Below are 19856 nucleotides of genomic sequence, written 5' to 3' on the forward strand. Positions count from 1 at the left end.
TACTTTCTCACCTAACCCCCTCTAAATCCCCCCCTTCTCCCTTCCTACCTCCCCCCTAACCTTCTCCATCTCCCTCCCCCCCATCTCCCCCCTTTATATCACTTTGTGCCTTATATTACTTTCCAGAGCTAACGTTTATTGCTTTGATCTTCAGGTTGCCTTTTCACTGACTGAACCATGCACAGAGGACCCAGAGGGGGCGTGACCGATCAGCTATCATCCAGGTCAGGTACACCGTCACTAAAAGTACTGTCCTATAATGTCAGGGGGCTCTGCTCTCCACACAAGCGCAACAGGCTTTGGCAGAAACTAAAGAGGCTGGGGGCCCAGGTGGTTTTCCTACAGGAGACTCACTTTAGGGAACAGTCCCTCCCAAAGATACCCACACACTTATACACCCAATGGTTCTTTAGCAACTCTCCGGTGGCCAAATCACGAGGTACAGCAATTGCATTACATAAGTCTTGCCCATTCCAACTCCCAGAGAGCCGAGTTGACCCGCAGGGTAGATACGTCTTTGTGAAGGGGGTCTTGGCCAACGCAAAATTTACATTTGCGACTCTCTACGCACCCAATGCCCAACAACTCTCTTTTATTGACTCTGTGATAGATAAGCTGAACGAATTCAGGGAGAGACACCTAATTCTTGGAGGGGACTTTAACGTGAGCCCAGACCCGCTCGTTGACACATCCCCAGGCCGCCCCACTCACTCCCAAGCCTTCCTCAAGCATTTTCGCAAGTCACTGCAGAACAGCTTCCTTATAGACACGTGGAGAGCTCTTCATGCGTCGGAGAGGGGCTACAGCTACTACTCAGGGGTGCATGACGTGTATAGGTGCATAGATTTTATGTGTGTGGGCCACGACACCCTTGAGCTGTTGCAGTCAGTTGAAATGGGCAATATCACTATTTCAGATCATGCTCCAGTGTGGGCCGTGTTGCGAATCCCAGATGAAACACAGAGGGCCTGGTCTTGGAGGCTTAATGAAAACCTCCTGGATGATGCCTCGGTAGTGGCTAGGGTCTCTGAGACCATTACACATTATTTTACAGAGAATGTGTCTGAGGATATGGCAGACGGAGTGGTGTGGGAAAGCCATAAGGCGGTACTCAGGAGTGAACTGATATCCCTAGGTTCTAAACTTAAAAGGGAAAGACAGATAGACTTCAAGAGGGTACTGGCAGCTTTGCAGGAAGAAGAACTTAAACATAAACGTCAGGGAGATGTTCAAGCCCGCGATCGGTTGATTGAACTGAGGGAACTGTTTTCACGCCTCCTTGACCGCTGCGCGCGCAGACAACTATGCTACCTTTCACATAAATACTACGAACAGGGAAATAAATGCGGCAGAATGCTCGCTAGAGCACTTCGGAAGAGAAGACTGACAGCTCACGTGCACTCGCTCTGGTCCCCTGACGGTACGGCTACATTACACTCCTCCGGGATTGCCTCCATCTTTAGAGATTATTATGCAGACTTATATCACCTAGATAAGGATATCTCCCACACAGGGCGGACAGCAAAAATGAAAGCTATTGGCGACTACCTCACCTCAGCCGGACTCCCCTCCCTGACACCCGAACAGCAGCTAGACCTTGAAGCCCCCGTCTCCCCTCAGGAGATCATCTCGACAGTGAAGGCCCTACCTAATGGGAAGAGCCCTGGCCCGGATGGATATTCCAAAGCGTATTATGTAAAATTTCTTCCTTTGCTACAAAATCATATGTGTAGGTATTTTAATTCTTTAGCCACAAATCACCAGATTCCCCCTGAGGCATTATTGGCCCACATCACTGTACTCCCGAAGGAGGGCAAGGACCCCACTCTCCCACAAAGCTATCGACCAATATCACTTCTTAACGTCGATATAAAAATCTTTGCTGAGATCAAGGCAAATCGACTTAAATCTGTCTTGCCCTCCTTTATTCACCCCGATCAAACGGGATTTATTCCAGGTAGAGAAGCTAGGGATAATTCCATCCGGGCCATGCAGCTCATACAATGGGCATGTTCCCATAGGAATTCCACCCCCTACCTTATTCTGTCCACGGATGCTGAAAAGGCTTTTGACAGAATAGATTGGTCATACCTTAAGGCGGTTCTGGAGGCTTGGGGACTAGGCCCTCATATGCTTAGATGGATCATGGCACTTTACATGACCCCCAGTGCGAAGGTCAAGGTAAATGGCCTCCTATCCCTAGGGTTCCCCATACGGAATGGCACGAGGCAGGGGTGCCCCCTCTCCCCCCTCCTGTTCGCTCTGGCTATGGAGCCGCTGCTTCGAACAATACGGGCAAACGCTGATATCAGAGGGGTGACGGTGGGGTCAACGGAACACAAACTGTCGGCCTATGCCGACGACGTGCTCTTCCATTTGACCCAGCCCTTGGTGTCACTGCCAAACCTTATGAGGGAACTAAAAACTTTTGGTCAGGTGTCCAACTTTAAAATAAATTTTTTGAAATCCGAAATCCTGCCCATCACCATCCCTGTAAAGATGGCTAATGACTTACAACAAGCTTTCCCATTTAGTTGGGCTAAAACATCTATTAAGTATTTGAGTATCCAACTTACCAATCGATTTGATATTATTTACTCGGCTAATTTCCCCACCCTTTTGAGCATGGTGCGTAGAGACTTACAGAACTGGGCCAAGACCTCCTTTACATGGCTGGGCAAACTTAGCATACTCAAGATGAACATCCTTCCTAGGGTGCTCTTTTATTTACAAATGCTGCCAGTCCCCCTCCCCAGGAGCTTCTTTACACAGCTTCAAAGCCTAATGATTAATTTCATTTGGCATGGTAAAAGGCCAAGACTGGCTGCGTCTTTACCACAGAAGGCCAAGGAAATGGGAGGCCTGGGCCTCCCGGATATAAGACGATACTACAGAGCCATTGTGATCCAACATATCCTTAACTGGCGTCTTCATGGGGGCTCAAAAATGTGGGTCTCCTTGGAGAAGAGCTTGGCAGGCCGCGACTTGTCATATGCACCTTGGCTACCTCGTGAATACAGAGGACTCTCACAAACGTCCTCCCCGCTAACCACTCACATCCTGCGGGTCTGGGGCCGCACGAATGCTCTGCATGCTTTGGTGCCCCCGGGCTCCCCACTTGCACCGCTGGGGGGGTTTATGTGGTTCCCTCCTGGGGAGCAAAGGACCTTTTTTGGTACTTGGGTTACAGACGGCAATTATAGCTGCGACAAATTTGTAGATAAGGGTTGTCTGATACCCCTAGACGCCTCGCGGAATAGTCATGGCAGATTCCCCATGGATTGGTGGAGACACCAGCAACTCCAACACTTCATTGTGACAGAGGGGGCCTCGATGAGAGGGCTAGACACCATTACCACACTAGAAAGATTTTTCATAGAAGAAGAACCAACTCCCCATCTGATTTCTGAGTTATATAGGCTACTGGGTTCAGTTTCTGCCGCTGGCTTTCATAAGGGAATGGGAACGGGACCTAGGGATGGAGTTCACGCCAGAACAGCGTCTACACATGTATAAATTAGCACATTCTAGCTCCATAGAGTCCAGAACGCAGGAAACTAATTACAAGCTTCTAACTCGTTGGTACCGTGTACCAGCTGTCATAGCACGTATTTACCCCTCGGTTTCTGACCGCTGCTGGCGAGATTGCGGTCAGAAAGGCACCCTCCTTCATGTATGGTGGGAATGCCCAGTAATTAGGCCGTTCTGGACGGAAGTACAGACTACCATTAAAATGCTTTGCAGATTGAGATCCCGTTCTCCCCAGAGCATTTTCTCCTGCACCTCCCCACCCTCCCTCAGAGCCATTACAAAAAAAGCACCCTTCCTCATCTATTAAATGCCGCTAAAAGGCTTGTACCTCTCCACTGGAAGAGTCCACGGATTCCTACCTTAAAAGAATGGTTACAGAAGGTGGAGGATATCAGAGAGGCGGAGGAATGGGTGGCGAGGTGCAAGGATAGGAGTGAGCGCTTTGATAGTATCTGAGCCCAGTGGCGAAGATTTACCATCGACACTAATCCTGTGTCCTCTAGCCTGGAGGTCGCGCTGTTGGAGTTAGCGGAGCCCTCCTTGAAGCTAAGGAGGTCTGTGTATGGTGACGTGCGTACCTGAATGGCATGTCTCACTGCCCTATTGGTTGCACAAGGTGTAAACTTTTTCTTTCCTTATGCATGGTTCATAAGGTCTATAGTAGAAGGCTCATATGAGATGCTATACGTCTTTAGTGATTAAAGGCAAGTTTTGTATCTCCCCTATTGAATGTTACAAAGTCGTTGCTTGTGCAGATTTATTAGATAGGGGCTCCGCCTGGCGATACAGGTACCTTTCGAATGCATTGGCCCAAGGGGATGCCCGTGGGGCGCCTCCCCCTTGGTGGAGGTTAGTTGGAGGCCTGTGGCCCCCCTCCCGGGGGACCCGCCCAGTTGGCATCTCAGGGCCTTAAAGCAGGGACGAGACCCCCCCTCCAGTACCAGAATGGAGGGCTAAAAAAGATGGGTCCGGCCAAGAAGCTGCTACAGCAGGACCCCCTCTAGGATTCATTATGACTGTTTCACAGTGTAACACAGTTTGGAGATGATTTAATCCCTCATCCCCTTCCCCCTCCTTCCCTTACCCCTCCATTTTATAATCTGTTCTGTGATTGGTTCGATAATTAGTTTTTGTCTATAACGTCTAGGTCTGCACTGTAAGAATTGCACTGTATTGTGGTAAGACTGACCATAGACTATATGTTTGTATGTTCCTTTTAATATATAAAATAAAACAAAGATTAAAAAAAAAAAATAGAATGCAGGTATCCGAACAGGTAGGGCCTGCATGAGATACAGAAATTTGGGTAGGAGGGTCATTTTTAGGATATTACAGTGGCCCAGCCACGAATGGAGACCCGTGTGCTATTGACTTAGTAGTGCTTTAACGTTTTTTAGGAGGGGAGGGAAGTTAAGTTCATATAGTTTAGAGAAGGTTTGTGGAATTGACGTGCCTAAATATTTCAGTGCTGTACTGGTCCAGTTTAGATTGAAACTAGATTGGAGGTGTTTAAGTTGTGGTTGAGGTATCCCAACACCCATTGCCTCCGATTTTGTAAGATTAATTTTTAGATTGGAAAGTTCACCATAATTTGAAAATTCTCGTAGCAGATTTGGTATGGATATGGTAGAATTTGATTTGTGAGTGAGAACATCAGATCATCGGCATATGCCGAAACCTTATGTGGGGTACCGTCTATCTCAATGCCTGTGATGTCTGGATTCAATCTTATATGGCATAAAAAAGGTTCTAGGGATAGGGCAAAAAGTAAGGGTGAGAGTGGGCATCCTTGTCTCGTTCCATTTCTAATCTGGAAAGAGTCTGAAAGTACACCGTTGGCTCTGACCCTTGCGGTTGGATTTGAGTATACCGCCTTGATCCAGTTTGTCATGTTGTCTCCCAAACCTATATGTTTTAGTGTAGCGAGTATAAGATCCCAGTTTACCCGGTCAAACGCTTTTTCTGCGTCCGTGCCTATGAAGACACTTGGAGTTTTCAGGAGGTTGGCCAAGTATAGTAGATTTAGTACCTTAGTGGTATTGTCACGGGCACAAAGCCCACTTGGTCCAGGTGTATCAGTTGGGTCAGGTGTTGTTGTAGTCTGGTGGCTAATATTTTCGTGAATATTTTAAGATCGGTGTTGAGGAGAGATATTAGGCGATAGCTCCCACATTGAGTCGGGTCTTTACCCTCTTTGGGGATAACTGATATATGGGCTAGTAAAGTCATGGAGTTTACCTCCCTTACTGAGATAGTTGAGGAGTTTAACCATTGGTGTACCTAGTGATGAAAGTAGGGTCTTGTAGTATTGTGTAGTTAGGCCATCCGGTCCGGGGGCTTTCCCAGGTTTGGTGTTACCTATTGCTGCCTGTATTTCTAGGAGTGTGATGGGGTCTTCTAACTGTTCGCGTGCTTCGGTCGGTAAGGCGGGCATAAGGGAGGATGTTATGTATGCCATTATTCGCTCTAGCGGGGGTTGCGTCTTGGGCAGATTATATAGCGATGAATAGTATGATTTAAACGCTTGGGAAATTTGTCTGGGCAGGGTGGCAATCTGTTCCGCAGTGGATGATATCCGCGGTATGTATGAAGCCGCTCTTTTGTGTACGCAGTGTCTGAGCCAATAACCTGCCACATTTATTCCCTGATTCATAGACCTTTTTGCAGCAAATTTGGAGCGCGGCTTTTGCTTTAAAGTGGAGAAGGTCTGTGATCTGTTTGCGTGTGGTGTCTAACTCACTTTCTAATGGTCTGGTCTGAGTCTGTTTGTGTTCAGTCTCTAATTGTTGCAGCTTAGAGAGTAAAGAGGTAAGTTGGGCCGTTCTCTGTTTTTTGATTCTTGATCCATGTTTAATTAGTATACCTCGTATTACCGCCTTGTGGGCTTCCCAAACCACTCCCATATCGCTGTCTGGAGTCTTTGATTGCTTGTAATTGACTGTGGGGGATCAGGAAGTAATCCATTCCTAAGTGTGGTGGGGGCGGGAGTAAAATGTATAGTCACGCTCGCCTGGGTGAAACAGGCACCAAGCGTCAATCAATTGGGTATTGTGGAGTGTTGCTTGAATCTTTTTTTGTGGGTCTCGGGGTATGGACGTCTTACCTGTCAAGGTATCTTCTTCTGGGACTAAAGGGATATTAAAGTCTCCTCCCACTATAAGCTGCCCCTCTGAGAATTTTTGTAGTTGTTCAAGGTGTTTTTTTGAGGAAGATATCTTGGTTACTGTTTGGTGTGTATAAATTTGCAATGGTTACTGTCACGTCGCCTATACGGCCTTTGAGGAATAAAAACCGACCCAGTGGATCCGTTTTCATGTCGAGTAGTGTCCAAGGAATTCTGGCTGAGATTAAAATTGAGACCCCTGTAGATTTGGTTTCTGAGTAGGTTGAGTGGTACACTGTGGGGTAATATCTATTCTTTAGTACTGGAAAGGTATCACCCCGAAAGTGTGTCTCTTGCAGTAGGGTTATGTCTGCTTTCATGCGTCGCATCTCATGCAACAGCATCCTTCTCTTTTCAGGGATGTTGAGTCCCTTAGCATTTAAAGTGATGATGTTTAGTACCTCCATTGTCGTGGGAGGGATGGGTGGGAAGGGGGAGTGCGGGTGTTAGGATAGGTAGGTAAGATCAGAGGAAGAAAGAAGAAGAAAAAAAAAAAAAAAAGAAAAAAGTAATGAGGAGGGGAGAGAGAGAGAGAAACAAAAAACAGCCCCTTAGGGATAAGAAATAAATTGTTGCCGAGGGTGGTGACCTAAGTGGGCACCCCCTGGGCAAATATGCAGCTAAAGTGTTAGCAAAAATTTGCTATAACGCTCTCCAGTTAAAAAAAAAAAAATAACTGACCTATGAGCATGGGCCTATGAGCGTGGACCTATAAGCGTGGGCCTATGTGGGAGTTTGTTCAGCAAGAGCCAGTTGCGGGAACCCCAGCCCTCGCGATCACGTTTATTTCTTGCATTTTGAGCACTTAGTGTTTTCCGAAAAGGTAACAGGGTAATATGTAAGTAGATCAAGAATAGGCAGGGAATTCAGTTCACTGATATCAGACAACACGTTATATGTAATAACATTATAAGAAATCAGTAATGACAATACAACTGTCCTAAAATAAAATAAAATAACATAAAATATAGTACACACAGGCTGGTAAACAAGCCCAGTAACTTTAAGCTCTTAAACTTGCCCCGATCAAGCTGTCTCCCCCCTACGGTCACAATAAAAGTGCGGCATCCTGTTGTGCTCCCTCTTTACGGGTGTATGTCTACACCATCCTGACAAACTATCTCCCTGGAGAACGAAAGCTCTGCCCCCCCCCTCTTTATTTTCACCTCCTCATATGGCGGGATATTGGACTCCCCATGATGTTTAAAATGTCCACGTCAGCCTGTGGAATTCATAACTTCCTGGGTATGTGGTCCATTGTTAAGCCTCCAAAAGGTGAGCACTCCGCTTTAGCAGAGAACGTGTGGGCTGGGATCATCTTCACTCCTGTGAGTGTATGTATTACACCAAGTATTTCCCCAAATGTCTCCCTTTTCCGGGGGCAGCAGCTGGGCACCCGAAGGGGTCTGTAAAGACTTCCTTTTCCGCCTGATCTCCTGCAGGCAGTCCGTCTCCCAAGTCCCTCACTCCCTGCTCCAGGAGAGGACCGGGAATGTTCTTCGAGGGGTCTCCATGAGGATAAGGTATGAAGAGTTAATGTAACAATCGGACCCGCGGGTGACCTGGGAGGGCCGAGTTTAAACCTTCTTTGAGGGTATAAGCACGTGTTCCCATCAGGGGGGAAGGGGGGGTAAGGACGGTTCAGCATGTACAATCTGCCAGGTTGCCGTCTCTCGCTAGAGAGTTAACTTCAGGGGGGTATTGATGAGGACCCTGTCATATGGCAGTCCAGTGGGGTGAGCTCTCGGGCAATGGAGTAAACAAGCAGTCCGTGTGTAACAGAAGACAAAATAGGCCTATAGTGTGTGCTTATGACTCACGTGACCTGGTGATGGAAGGCGCTCGAGGTCCCCCTCTGGGTCTCCGTTCTTGGGGAGGCTGGTAAGGTCTGCCTCTGCTGGGGCCCGAGCGGCCTGTTGGTTTTGGAATCTTCTGTAGCCAATTTGGAACTTGAACTGGTTCCGCCTCCAGGAATGTGAAGAACGCCGGTAGGTCTGCTGATGTTCTCAGCGTGAAGGAATTTTGTGCCTTGCGGAATATCACTGCTAAGGGATATCCCAATCTGTAAGTGCAGCCATGCCGTCTCGCCACTTCTAGCGCTGGTTTTAGTAGAGCTCTCCTCTGCAATGTTGCTCTGGAAAGATCTGGTAGGATCTGGATTTGTACGCCATCAAATTCAATATTGCCGCGTTCCCACGATTTGCAGAGGATGTTTTCTTTTTGTGAGTAGCGATGTAAGCGGCAGAGTACATCACGAGGCCTATCTGGGTCAGCTGATTTGGGACCAAGCGTGCGGTGTACTCGATCGATTGCTAGAGAGGGTGGAGGTGTTTCCAGAAGGCTGAGAAAAATAGCTGTCACCCACTCTGCTAGGTCTTCTGGGCCCGTTGCTTCCGGTATTCCCCGCAGTCGCAGATTGTTACGGCGACTGCGGTCTTCCATTTCTTCTAAATGCAACTGCATCTCCTGGGTCTATGTCATGTGCGTCCTGCGTTTGTTCTAGTGCCTGCACCCGGTTCTCCAGCGAGGAGACCGATGACTCCCCACTTGCCACCCTATCTGTAAGTGTGTGCAAGTCTGCTCTCACCTCTGTTATGTCTCTGCTGTGTGCCTCCTCTATGCGTACGATCAAGGCCTCAATGTCCACTCGTGTGGGGAGGGCCTGCAGCAAGGAGCGGAGGTCTTCATCCAGATGGCTCCGGTTCTGTGTCGGTTCCATCGTATCCCAGCGAAATACAGCTGGTGTCCCCGGGAGATCACCATGCAGAGTGGATGGCATTGCAGAGCCTGACAGTCCGCCCGTGTTCATCTCCTTGTTGCTGACTCGTGGTGCTGTCACAATGGCACCAGGTGAGGAGTGCTGTGTGTCTCTGAAATAGCGCTGTATCCCGGTATGGGAGTTCTGGGTTCTGTGTCCCCGGGTCGCCGATCGTGTCCTGTACCTGCGGGGGATGCTCATGTCGTGCTCAGATTAATTTTGGTAGTAGTGTGGCCGTTTTGGGCTGAGTAACGCCGGGAGCCCCTCTAGAGTGTGTCTTCACTCGGCCATTGCTAAGCCACGCCCTGCTGTTCAATTTATGATCATTTTTCAATAAACCAAAAAAAAAAAAAAAAGAAAAAAAACGAGATCTTGATGAAATAAAAAAAAATAAAAAAAATAAGATGACTATAAAAATTAACTCTAAACATTATTATGGAGATCTGGCTTTAATAAAATAAAAGATTATTCATGAGATCATGAGAAATAATAAGAAATAAGTTTTTCAGAATATCAGCAGCAAAACAACTTCATTATTCTAGCATTATAAAGCACAAAGGAATGCGCTGCATTAAAAGATCACTGAATTTGCAGTGTGAAGAATGTGCTATCTCACTAGTTTTACCAGACCGAGCGCTTCCGTCTCATACTTGTTTCAGAGTATGCGTTGTTTTTGGTGCGTCGGAACAGCATACAGACGAGCGTTTTTTTCAATAGTCATTTTTTACGTCTATTTTTTTCTAAACCCACACTTCTCATTTAATTGTCTGACTGGAAATTTACAAAAGTATATTATATACACCATCAACAATTCTTGCAGGATTCAATAATATTGGCATCACTAATCCTGGGAATCTGGGGCACATGTCCTGGGTGTCCTGCCCAAGTAAGACCTGTCGGATTGCCTTTCTCTGCTGTATGCCAGCAGCTCTGGGCACAGTGATATCCAGCCTGGCATTTTCCACATATTTTTGCATAAAGTTACTCAGTAGAGACTTGGCCCGTAGCAGGATAGGACCTATTTTTCAGGTAAACACTGAAGTGTCTATTCAGAAAGATATACTAAGGTGGAGAGAAATTCAGCAAACTGGTGTGAAGAATATTATTAATATCTAATATTCTTGTATCTCAGAGGCGCTTCCGGATGAAATAGCATTGATAGCCAAACTGACTTAAAACAAAGTGTGAGTTTATTGTCACACAATTGGCATCATAAATACAATGTAAAAATATAATAGTTCAGTTCAATGTAGGTAAAAATATATGAAATAGAATAAAAAGTTATAAAGCTGTATTAGCTTATGAAAGCATGTGTGCTTCATGGCTGCTGCCCTCCTGTCTCCATGCTGTCTTGTGTCCTCCAAGAAGAAACAGGAAATGACGTTCTCAGTCTTCTGGCAGAATTGGCAGCTGTCCCAACTTATCAAAGTGTCTTGTAAACATGTCAGTATCTATCCTAGTAGCTGTGTGTGTGTCTGTGTGTGTGTGTCTGTCTGTGTCTCTGTGTGCCTGAGTCTCCTTCAATATGGAAGCATTGGCTTTATATGTTACATGTGAACGTGTGAATGTCATAACCTCACTCCAACTTAGAACCTTGTATGGCACATATTCATTTCTGCTAGCTTCAGTATGCACTCATAGTCATATATGGCATACGATTGACAAGCCCACATGTAACACTCCATATTTGAAGTAATATGCTGATCATGTAATGTCGTATAACCAAACATCTATATAATATGAACACATATTATCAACTTTACATTAAGTAACTATATACTAGTACTTATTAATATGACTGGAACTACAAACTAACTTAACTTAACAGTATATAATCCACAATGTATATTCCTTTAGCTATGTGGACACGTGTCTATTTTTGTCTTCTCATGACATTCTATACCAAAGAACTTTAAATGTCATACTCAAATTGGCTACACCAGAAAAATCCAGCAATGCTCAGCTTTAGAAGAAGAATCATGTCAAATCTATTGATCAAGGTCATTCACACATACTCTATTTATCATGATTAATCATAAAACCAAATATGTTTTGCAAGCTTGCCATGAATATAATATAACACCTATAAGTGCCGAATTATGAATTTGGAATAATATTCTAACAATCCCCCCTGAATTATGATTAATCATATCAAAATATTCTAATACATTCATAACATCATTCGTGTCACATTTACACATCCTTGTATCAAATGATTGAACACAATATTCCTCAGAACTGAAGCAGCTAGAAATAACTTTCCTTCTAATCGCTTTTCTCTTTACTGTAACTTCTCTTAGATCTATCTATTCAAAAAAAAATAAAATTTAAAAATGTATAACATAATGATGACTCATGTTTATAATTACTATTATTAATAATAATAATAACAATTATTATTATTATTAAAATAAATTATGCAATAATATATTTCAATATTTGTGCTCAAATAATATTTTAGCTTTTTGGAAATATACTTTACACTCTAAAACTTGTCATAACTTTCCATAGTTCTATTAAGAGTAATATGTTTCTTAAGTTATGAACAAAAGATGTTCTATAAACTAGAATGAGTGTGCAGTTGTTACCTAAAAATATTCAATATATGAATAAGGAAAAATAAAAATAATAACGATAATCCTAACTTAATATGAACATTAATATCAGAATAATTGGATTATCAAAAATGTATATGTGGACAAATGTTTGAGTCCCAAATTGTTTATCTATAGTAGATAGATAAAGTTTCTTCTGATTAATTTTTTCTTCATGAAATGTCTTTAAAGTTTCTTCTTCAAGTTCTGTTAGATTAGAAAATTCTTGTTGAATAAGATAAAACAGTCATAAATCTAAAGTATAAATCTTTTGTCCAATATTCTTCCCTAGAGGATTCCTTCTTTAACTTTGAATTTTCCTGATATTCTCTTTGCTCTTCATATGAGCTTGTTATCTTCCATATTTATGTGATTTTAGATGCCATTTCTGTAAAAGAAATGCAGTATCATTAATCAGGCATAAAATATTTTCATTAAATTCTTGTAACTTTTTTCCAACAAATGTTAAAACATTATGAGATAATAACTTTATGAATTTGTTAAACTATATGTAAAATAACACTATCTTATATTTTCCTTCAAAGATAACTTCTGTATGACAATGTACTGTCCTTATCCTGTCTAAGATGGCCTAAACTATAAATCATATGTACTGTGAAGTTTAGGTATGACAGGACGCAACACCTCCTTTGGTCATGATACAAATCTCTGTTTTCTCAAACAAAATAAAAGTTTTGTACCACCCAGAGATGACAATGGACTATGCCTTTGTTCTCATCTCTAAAAGATTAGAAATGTGCGTAACTGTATTCTGTGTTGAAGCTCTTATTCTAGTGTTAGACTGTTCTGTAGTAACAAATACTGGCTCTATGTCCTTCTCTGTTCTTATGCTGGAAACCTGAGATAAAGACTTCTGAGATGCAGCTGTATAAACATGTGCTGGTGTACATTCCTGAAGATGTCTTCCTTTTACATCTATCTGAATGTGTTTGGATGATAAAGCTCTGAACCATAGAGGATATGTTTTACGACATTCTTTAAAACTATCTTCCTCAAAAATACCTTTTAGTGAGCAGTCAGGTGTCTGTACAATGATTTTGTTTGATTTCACTATTCTCTCTGTAGCTTTAATTCCATAGTAAACACTTAGCAGTTGCTTTACACCTGACTCAAAAGTTTTTTCCAAAAATGATAAAACTCTGGAGAAATAGGCAATTATTTTCTCCTTACCTTCTTGTAATTGAGACAACGTTACTGAGATGGCATTCTCAGATACATGAGTTTTCAAAACAAAAGATGCTTCAGAACAAACCTCTATTGTACTTAATGCTGGAGCATTCTGCAAATCTTTTTTCAACATTTCAAAAGCATTTTTCTCATTTGGACCCCATTGATCAACTATATTACCTTTATTCCTCAAAAGATTATATAGTGGATTAACTTTTTCTGCGAAACAGTGTACAAACTCTTTGCAATGATTTATTTTATGCAAAAATTGACGCAATGCCTTATGAGTTGTTGGAGTTGGGATTGCAGTGATATCTCTAACTGTTTCTTGCAACAGTTGTCTCTTTCCTTGACTAATTTGCATGTGAAGGTATTTCACTTGACTTTTCATCAGCTGGACTTTTGTCGTGTTTAATTTTAAACCTTCAGCTTGTAACATCATAAACAACTCAGACAAAAGAACAATATGTTCATCGATATTCTGAGTACTCAGCAGAATCGTATCCACATACTGACAAATACAGTCTGGCCTAGAAAATTTTGAAAGTATTTTTGCTATAGTTTCATGAACTATACCATCACCAATACCTAGGCCAGGTATTAATCGAGTAAACGTATAAGTCTCTTTTCTGAATGTGAATGCGAATTTGTACTGGCTGCTAGTAGTTAACGGAAGGGAAAAATGACTATTCATAATTTTTAATACAGTGAACACTTTGTCCTCAGCATTCAAATTTAACTTTAAGTTAGATTTATCAGGAAGAACTGGGTTATTTGTGATATGTTTATTCAATGTCCTTAAGTCAACTGATAAAGAATATGAATTATCAGTATTTTTTATAGGCCAAATACAGTTATTTACCACTGATTTAGCTTTCTTTACAATTCCAAGTTGTACAAACTCTTGAATAATGGCAGAAAGTGGACCAATTGATTCTAGTGGTAACTCATACTGATTAAGGGGTTCTGGATCTTTTCCCTCAATATTCAATTCAGTATTTCCAATGTCATTTTTGAACTTTGACCACAAACTTGGAAAACGTTGTACCACTTCCTTTAGAGCACAATTACCATCAACATCAGGCCATTTTTGTTCTGTAAACATATTGGTAATGGAACCAACTTTACTGTATACAGAGGGATCAATAAGCACTGATTTGGGCCTAGATGGATCTTTCCAAATACTTTTATTAGCCAAATCGATCACCCATTTTTGTTCATTGATTACATCAATGCCGAGTATATTCTCTGCTTTGGGACATACCCAAATGTTAATGTTAGTTTTCACTATTCCAGGTACTTCAAATGTTACATTAGATACCTGTCTAGCAGTGGAATTACCTGTATTATTAAAACCCACTATATTACACATAGGAGAATTTGGTTTCACAGGTATGTTTTCTTTGGTAAGGCTAATCTCAGATCCACTGTCAATGAGACAATTAATATTTTTACCATTCAGCAAACATTGTATATATGGCCTACCATTCTCATCCAAAATAATTGGTGCTACATATTGTAATGGCAGAGAAATTGAATCCCGATGTGATTCTATTTTTGGCAATGGCAATAAACCCTCTCTTTCAGTGACAGTGTTGTCTGAACTGCTGTTAACAGTCAAATTACTGATCTGTTTGACTTCAGTGGCATAAGGCAATTCGGTCAAAATGTTATCTTGACATGAAAAAACAGGTTGTACAAAAGCTGATTTTTCATTCTCTATATCTTTAGTTTTCATTTGTGAGTCTCTCTTAAATTTACAGCAATGTTTTCTCATATGGCCAGATCTATGACAGTAAAGACACGTGATAGGCTCTCCTTGCCTCACTTGTCTGCAGCTGTCCTTGTCATTCCTGCCAAGACCTGTCGTTTCTGACATGTCTGCAGCCTGACTATTTTTGTCACATTGAATTATAGCTATCTCATGTGTGAGATTGCTTTGATTCAATTGTCTCCTAATTTTATCAATAAAACTTACTACATCATTTAAATTTTGACGTTCCTGCGCTATGGCTACTGAAGTTGGGTCAAGGTATTTAAATTTTTTTATGAAAGCTATTTTTAAACCTGGGTCATTGTCATCATCTACTCCAAATATCATTTGATAAACCTTGCAAAATTTAATTCTAAAGTCAATTGGACTTTCTTCTGCAGTAGTCTGTAAAAGATCTAACATTTCTATGGTCGGTATTTGCTCACCGGTCATACATAGCAATAATTGTCGCAGTCTATCTGTCGCGTCATTTTGTTTTTCCTGACCTTCGTCATCAATAACAGGTGTGTTAATTCGTTTAGCGAAATTAACAGGAACCCACAACTGAAATATGTAATTGCGTTGATCATTTGACAGATTAAAACGATCCGCAAACATTTCAAATAAATCCCAATTGGAAAATACAGTTGCCTCAGTGTCATAAATAGGAAAATCTTTTAAAACTTTCATAAGTTGGTCATGTATTTGCAACTTTAGTTTTGCAGTTCTACATAATAAGTTTTTATGTTTCATTTCTTTTTCATCAGTAGCATCAACATTCTCCATATCCGAACTTTCCGGAATATAAGAGGATTGTTGCTTACATTTAGATTCAGTCTTTTTGTCATCTGTAGTTATTACAGCAATCTGTGTCAATCTACTGTCATTCTGAAGTTTTTCCAAAAGATTTGTTTTGGAGTCAATTTGTTCCTCAAGATTCTCTATATAATTACAAAAAATCTCACAGTTTGGACAACTTAGAGAATCTTGGGACACATTTTCATGTTTCCCTGTGTTCTGTACAGTGTTACATTCTGTCTGCTGTAATGTACACACATTTTTAGCAGGTAAATCAACATTAAGAATCATTTTGTTAAATATTCTCACTAAGCTTAATACATTATTTATTTTCTTACGTAATTTATGTACAGTGAACCTGGATTTATCAATCTGTGTATTGGCATTTAAGCATTCATTGTACATATATCTCCACAAGTGACTGTCATTTGGATATAAAGACACATCTTTAAATTCTAGCTTGCTGTCTCTCGCTATTTCATCAATAAATTCCATAACTTTTACTCACCGTATTTAGAAGAATTTCTCGTCTTCAACCGTCTGTTGCTGGACTGTTGTCCACATCTGATGCACACAAACGCCTCTTGGTTGATAGGTTCTGAACCGTCTTTTTTCTCGAGACTTGAATATTCGCAAAACTGCGCTAATCTCTCCCCCCTCAGCAAGGATCGAGATTTCCGTAAAAATTGAGAAATGACGGAACTGGCTGGCTCGCCAAAATGAAGAATATTATTAATATCTAATATTCTTGTATCTCAGAGGCGCTTCCGGATGAAATAGCATTGATAGCCAAACTGACTTAAAACAAAGTGTGAGTTTATTGTCACACAATTGGCATCATAAATACAATGTAAAAATATAATAGTTCAGTTCAATGTAGGTAAAAATATATGAAATAGAATAAAAAGTTATAAAGCTGTATTAGCTTATGAAAGCATGTGTGCTTCATGGCTGCTGCCCTCCTGTCTCCATGCTGTCTTGTGTCCTCCAAGAAGAAACAGGAAATGACGTTCTCAGTCTTCTGGCAGAATTGGCAGCTGTCCCAACTTATCAAAGTGTCTTGTAAACATGTCAGTATCTATCCTAGTAGCTGTGTGTGTGTCTGTGTGTGTGTGTCTGTCTGTGTCTCTGTGTGCCTGAGTCTCCTTCAATATGGAAGCATTGGCTTTATATGTTACATGTGAACGTGTGAACGTCATAACCTCACTCCAACTTAGAACCTTGTATGGCACATATTCATTTCTGCTAGCTTCAGTATGCACTCATAGTCATATATGGCATACGATTGACAAGCCCACATGTAACACTCCATATTTGAAGTAATATGCTGATCATGTAATGTCATATAACCAAACATCTATATAATATGAACACATATTATCAACTTTACATTAAGTAACTATATACTAGTACTTATTAATATGACTGGAACTACAAACTAACTTAACTTAACAGTATATAATCCACAATGTATATTCCTTTAGCTATGTGGACACGTGTCTATTTTTGTCTTCTCATGACATTCTATACCAAAGAACTTTAAATGTCATACTCAAATTGGCTACACCAGAAAAATCCAGCAATGCTCAGCTTTAGAAGAAGAATCATGTCAAATCTATTGATCAAGGTCATTCACACATACTCTATTTATCATGATTAATCATAAAACCAAATATGTTTTGCAAGCTTGCCATGAATATAATATAACACCTATAAGTGCCGAATTATGAATTTGGAATAATATTCTAACATGGTGCAGAGCCAAAATTTTCTGTAACGTTGCATTTCAATAGACAAATGTTCATCGATTTATAAGACCTAGTGCGCCATCTCTTTTATAAACATATTTAAGGCTAAAACTAAGCAGATATATAGAAGAAACAGTAATGTATCTATGTACTCATAAGCAGCACACACGCCTGACATGGCATGGCCACTACTAGAAGCCAATCAATTTATTCTATAGATCATATAAATTTATGGGAAACATACTGACAAGAAGAAAGCAGCGTAGGCAGATTGATGACTTATCAATATACTGCTGCTATTCAATTGTCCAGTTAACAGGCTGGGGAGGTGTTTTTTTCCAATGGGTAATTTTCTGCAGTAGGTGTGTGGATCTGGAAGCTGAAGTGCAGATATCTCCCCATAAGTGTCCATGAAAGACAAAAGAACTACTGAGTAACTTAGGCCTCCAGAATCGAGCAAAAGCGATTGGTTAGTTTTCAGTTGACTGGGCCTTTAATATTGATAAAATTATTTTGGTTCATTCTCAAACAATATATCATTAATTATGTAAGACTTTGCTGTTTGTTGGTTAAAAGCTTTGTTTTGTCTCCACAGCTAACTTGGCCACCACAGATATAATATTTCTTGTGTGCTGTGTGCCCTTCACGGCTGCCTTGTACCCCCTTCCTGGATGGATATTTGGTGAATTCATGTGCAAATTTGTAAACTACATTCAGCAGGTGAGTATGCATTATAAACAGTTTTTTTTACATCATTGTCCATTAATTTCACATACATGTATATGTCCTTCAATATACAGTTATCCATCTGAAAGAGGTGGTATGTCTGGGTAGAACACAGATGTTGGCTTTCCATACAATAGACATGTACAGTCTGAGGTATGGTTTCTAGGCCATCCATGTGCGTATTCCACCAAATACTGTTCTGTCCCCTTCACTAACATGCGTATACTGTATACTCTCAGCTCCGGTATTTGATCCAAAATCATTTTAGGTCAAAATGCACTTTTTCTCCTTTAACCAGGGTTAGTATAGTCACGATCACTCTCCAGCATAGGATCTTCACTAGAACTCAATCCATATCCATCCTTATGTGCATAGGTGTGCGCAGCCTATTGCATTAGAGTGTGCACCCTTAAGCTCAAACACACATGCGTGTGCGGGTGTCTACATATATATGACCCTGGCACATTGATTTCCCTGCCGACACAGTGAAAGAGAAGAGCATAAATACTTACTAAAGATCTTTTCCCTGTTTCTGCTCCTACACAGAGCGATAACACTAATGTGCACAGGGTCATTAGGGTGTGCCTGGGCACACCCGGCACACCCTGTGCGCACGCCTATGTTTATGAGCCTTAAGGAAATTTTTCCTGCAAAATTCAGTAAAAATAGACCTTCATAGTGTATTACCGTTTTCCGCCAATATTTATTAATTAGAAGAATCTAGAATATTTAATAGAAGAATCACATTCACATTAAAATGTGCACATGTGGTGCACTACAGAAAAAAAAAAAAAAAAGATTTCCCCTTAAATAGACCTAAATAAACCTAAAATATTTTTGGGTCAAATACTGGAGGTGAGAGTATATACGTATGTCGGTAAAAGAGACTGCACAGTATAGTAATGGTTGTATATGAGGCTTGCATTATAAATCAATCGATTGATTACTCACTCTTGTACCGCCCTTGGGGTGCGCATTGAGCGTGCTTTCTGACTGCTGTGCCCTTTGGACACAGCTGATCACAGATTGCGATAAAGGGTCAATCACAGCTGATCATATGTGTCCAATCACACCTGATGTAAACAGACTTGCCTGTTATCGGTAGTCCTTTCCTCACATTCTGTGTCTGTGTGAGGAAAGGAGAGCCGACAGTACATTCTTTACACTGATAATTATGGCACTGATCATCAGTGCCCTTGATGATCAATGCATCCACATCAGTGCCCATCAGTGCAGCCCCATCAGTGCAGCCTATCAGGACCTGTCAGTGCAGCCTCATCGGTGCAGTCTTGTCAGTGCACATCAGTGAAGAAGAAAAATTACTTATTTGCAAAATTTTAAAACAACATTTTTTTTTCAAAATTTTTCTTTTTTTTTGTTTGTTTAGCAAAAAATAAGAAGCCCAGTGATGATTAAATACCACCAAACGAAAGCTCTATCTGTCTCAAAAAAAAATTATAAAAATTTCATATGGGCATTCAAAGTGTGACAGCACTGAAAGCTGAAAATTGGCCTGGGCAGGAAGGGGGTGAAAATGGGTCAAAAATAAAAAGACACTGAAATTTGCACAGAATATCAGTATAATTTTTTATATAGA

At 41.2% G+C, this 19856-nt stretch overlaps 1 protein-coding gene across 1 annotated transcript in view; it reads left to right on the top strand.

Annotated features, from left to right (window-relative positions):
* Positions 1-19856, top strand: part of KISS1R (KISS1 receptor) — a 483392-nt gene that overhangs the window by 208132 nt on the left and 255404 nt on the right. The window contains exon 2 of the mRNA XM_073593503.1: positions 18129-18253. Coding sequence (XP_073449604.1) covers positions 18129-18253 — 125 coding nt within the window. The remainder of the gene's footprint in view (positions 1-18128; positions 18254-19856) is intronic.

Source organism: Aquarana catesbeiana, linkage group LG01 (assembly GCF_042186555.1).
Source record: "Aquarana catesbeiana isolate 2022-GZ linkage group LG01, ASM4218655v1, whole genome shotgun sequence".
Classification (NCBI taxonomy): domain Eukaryota; kingdom Metazoa; phylum Chordata; class Amphibia; order Anura; family Ranidae; genus Aquarana; species Aquarana catesbeiana.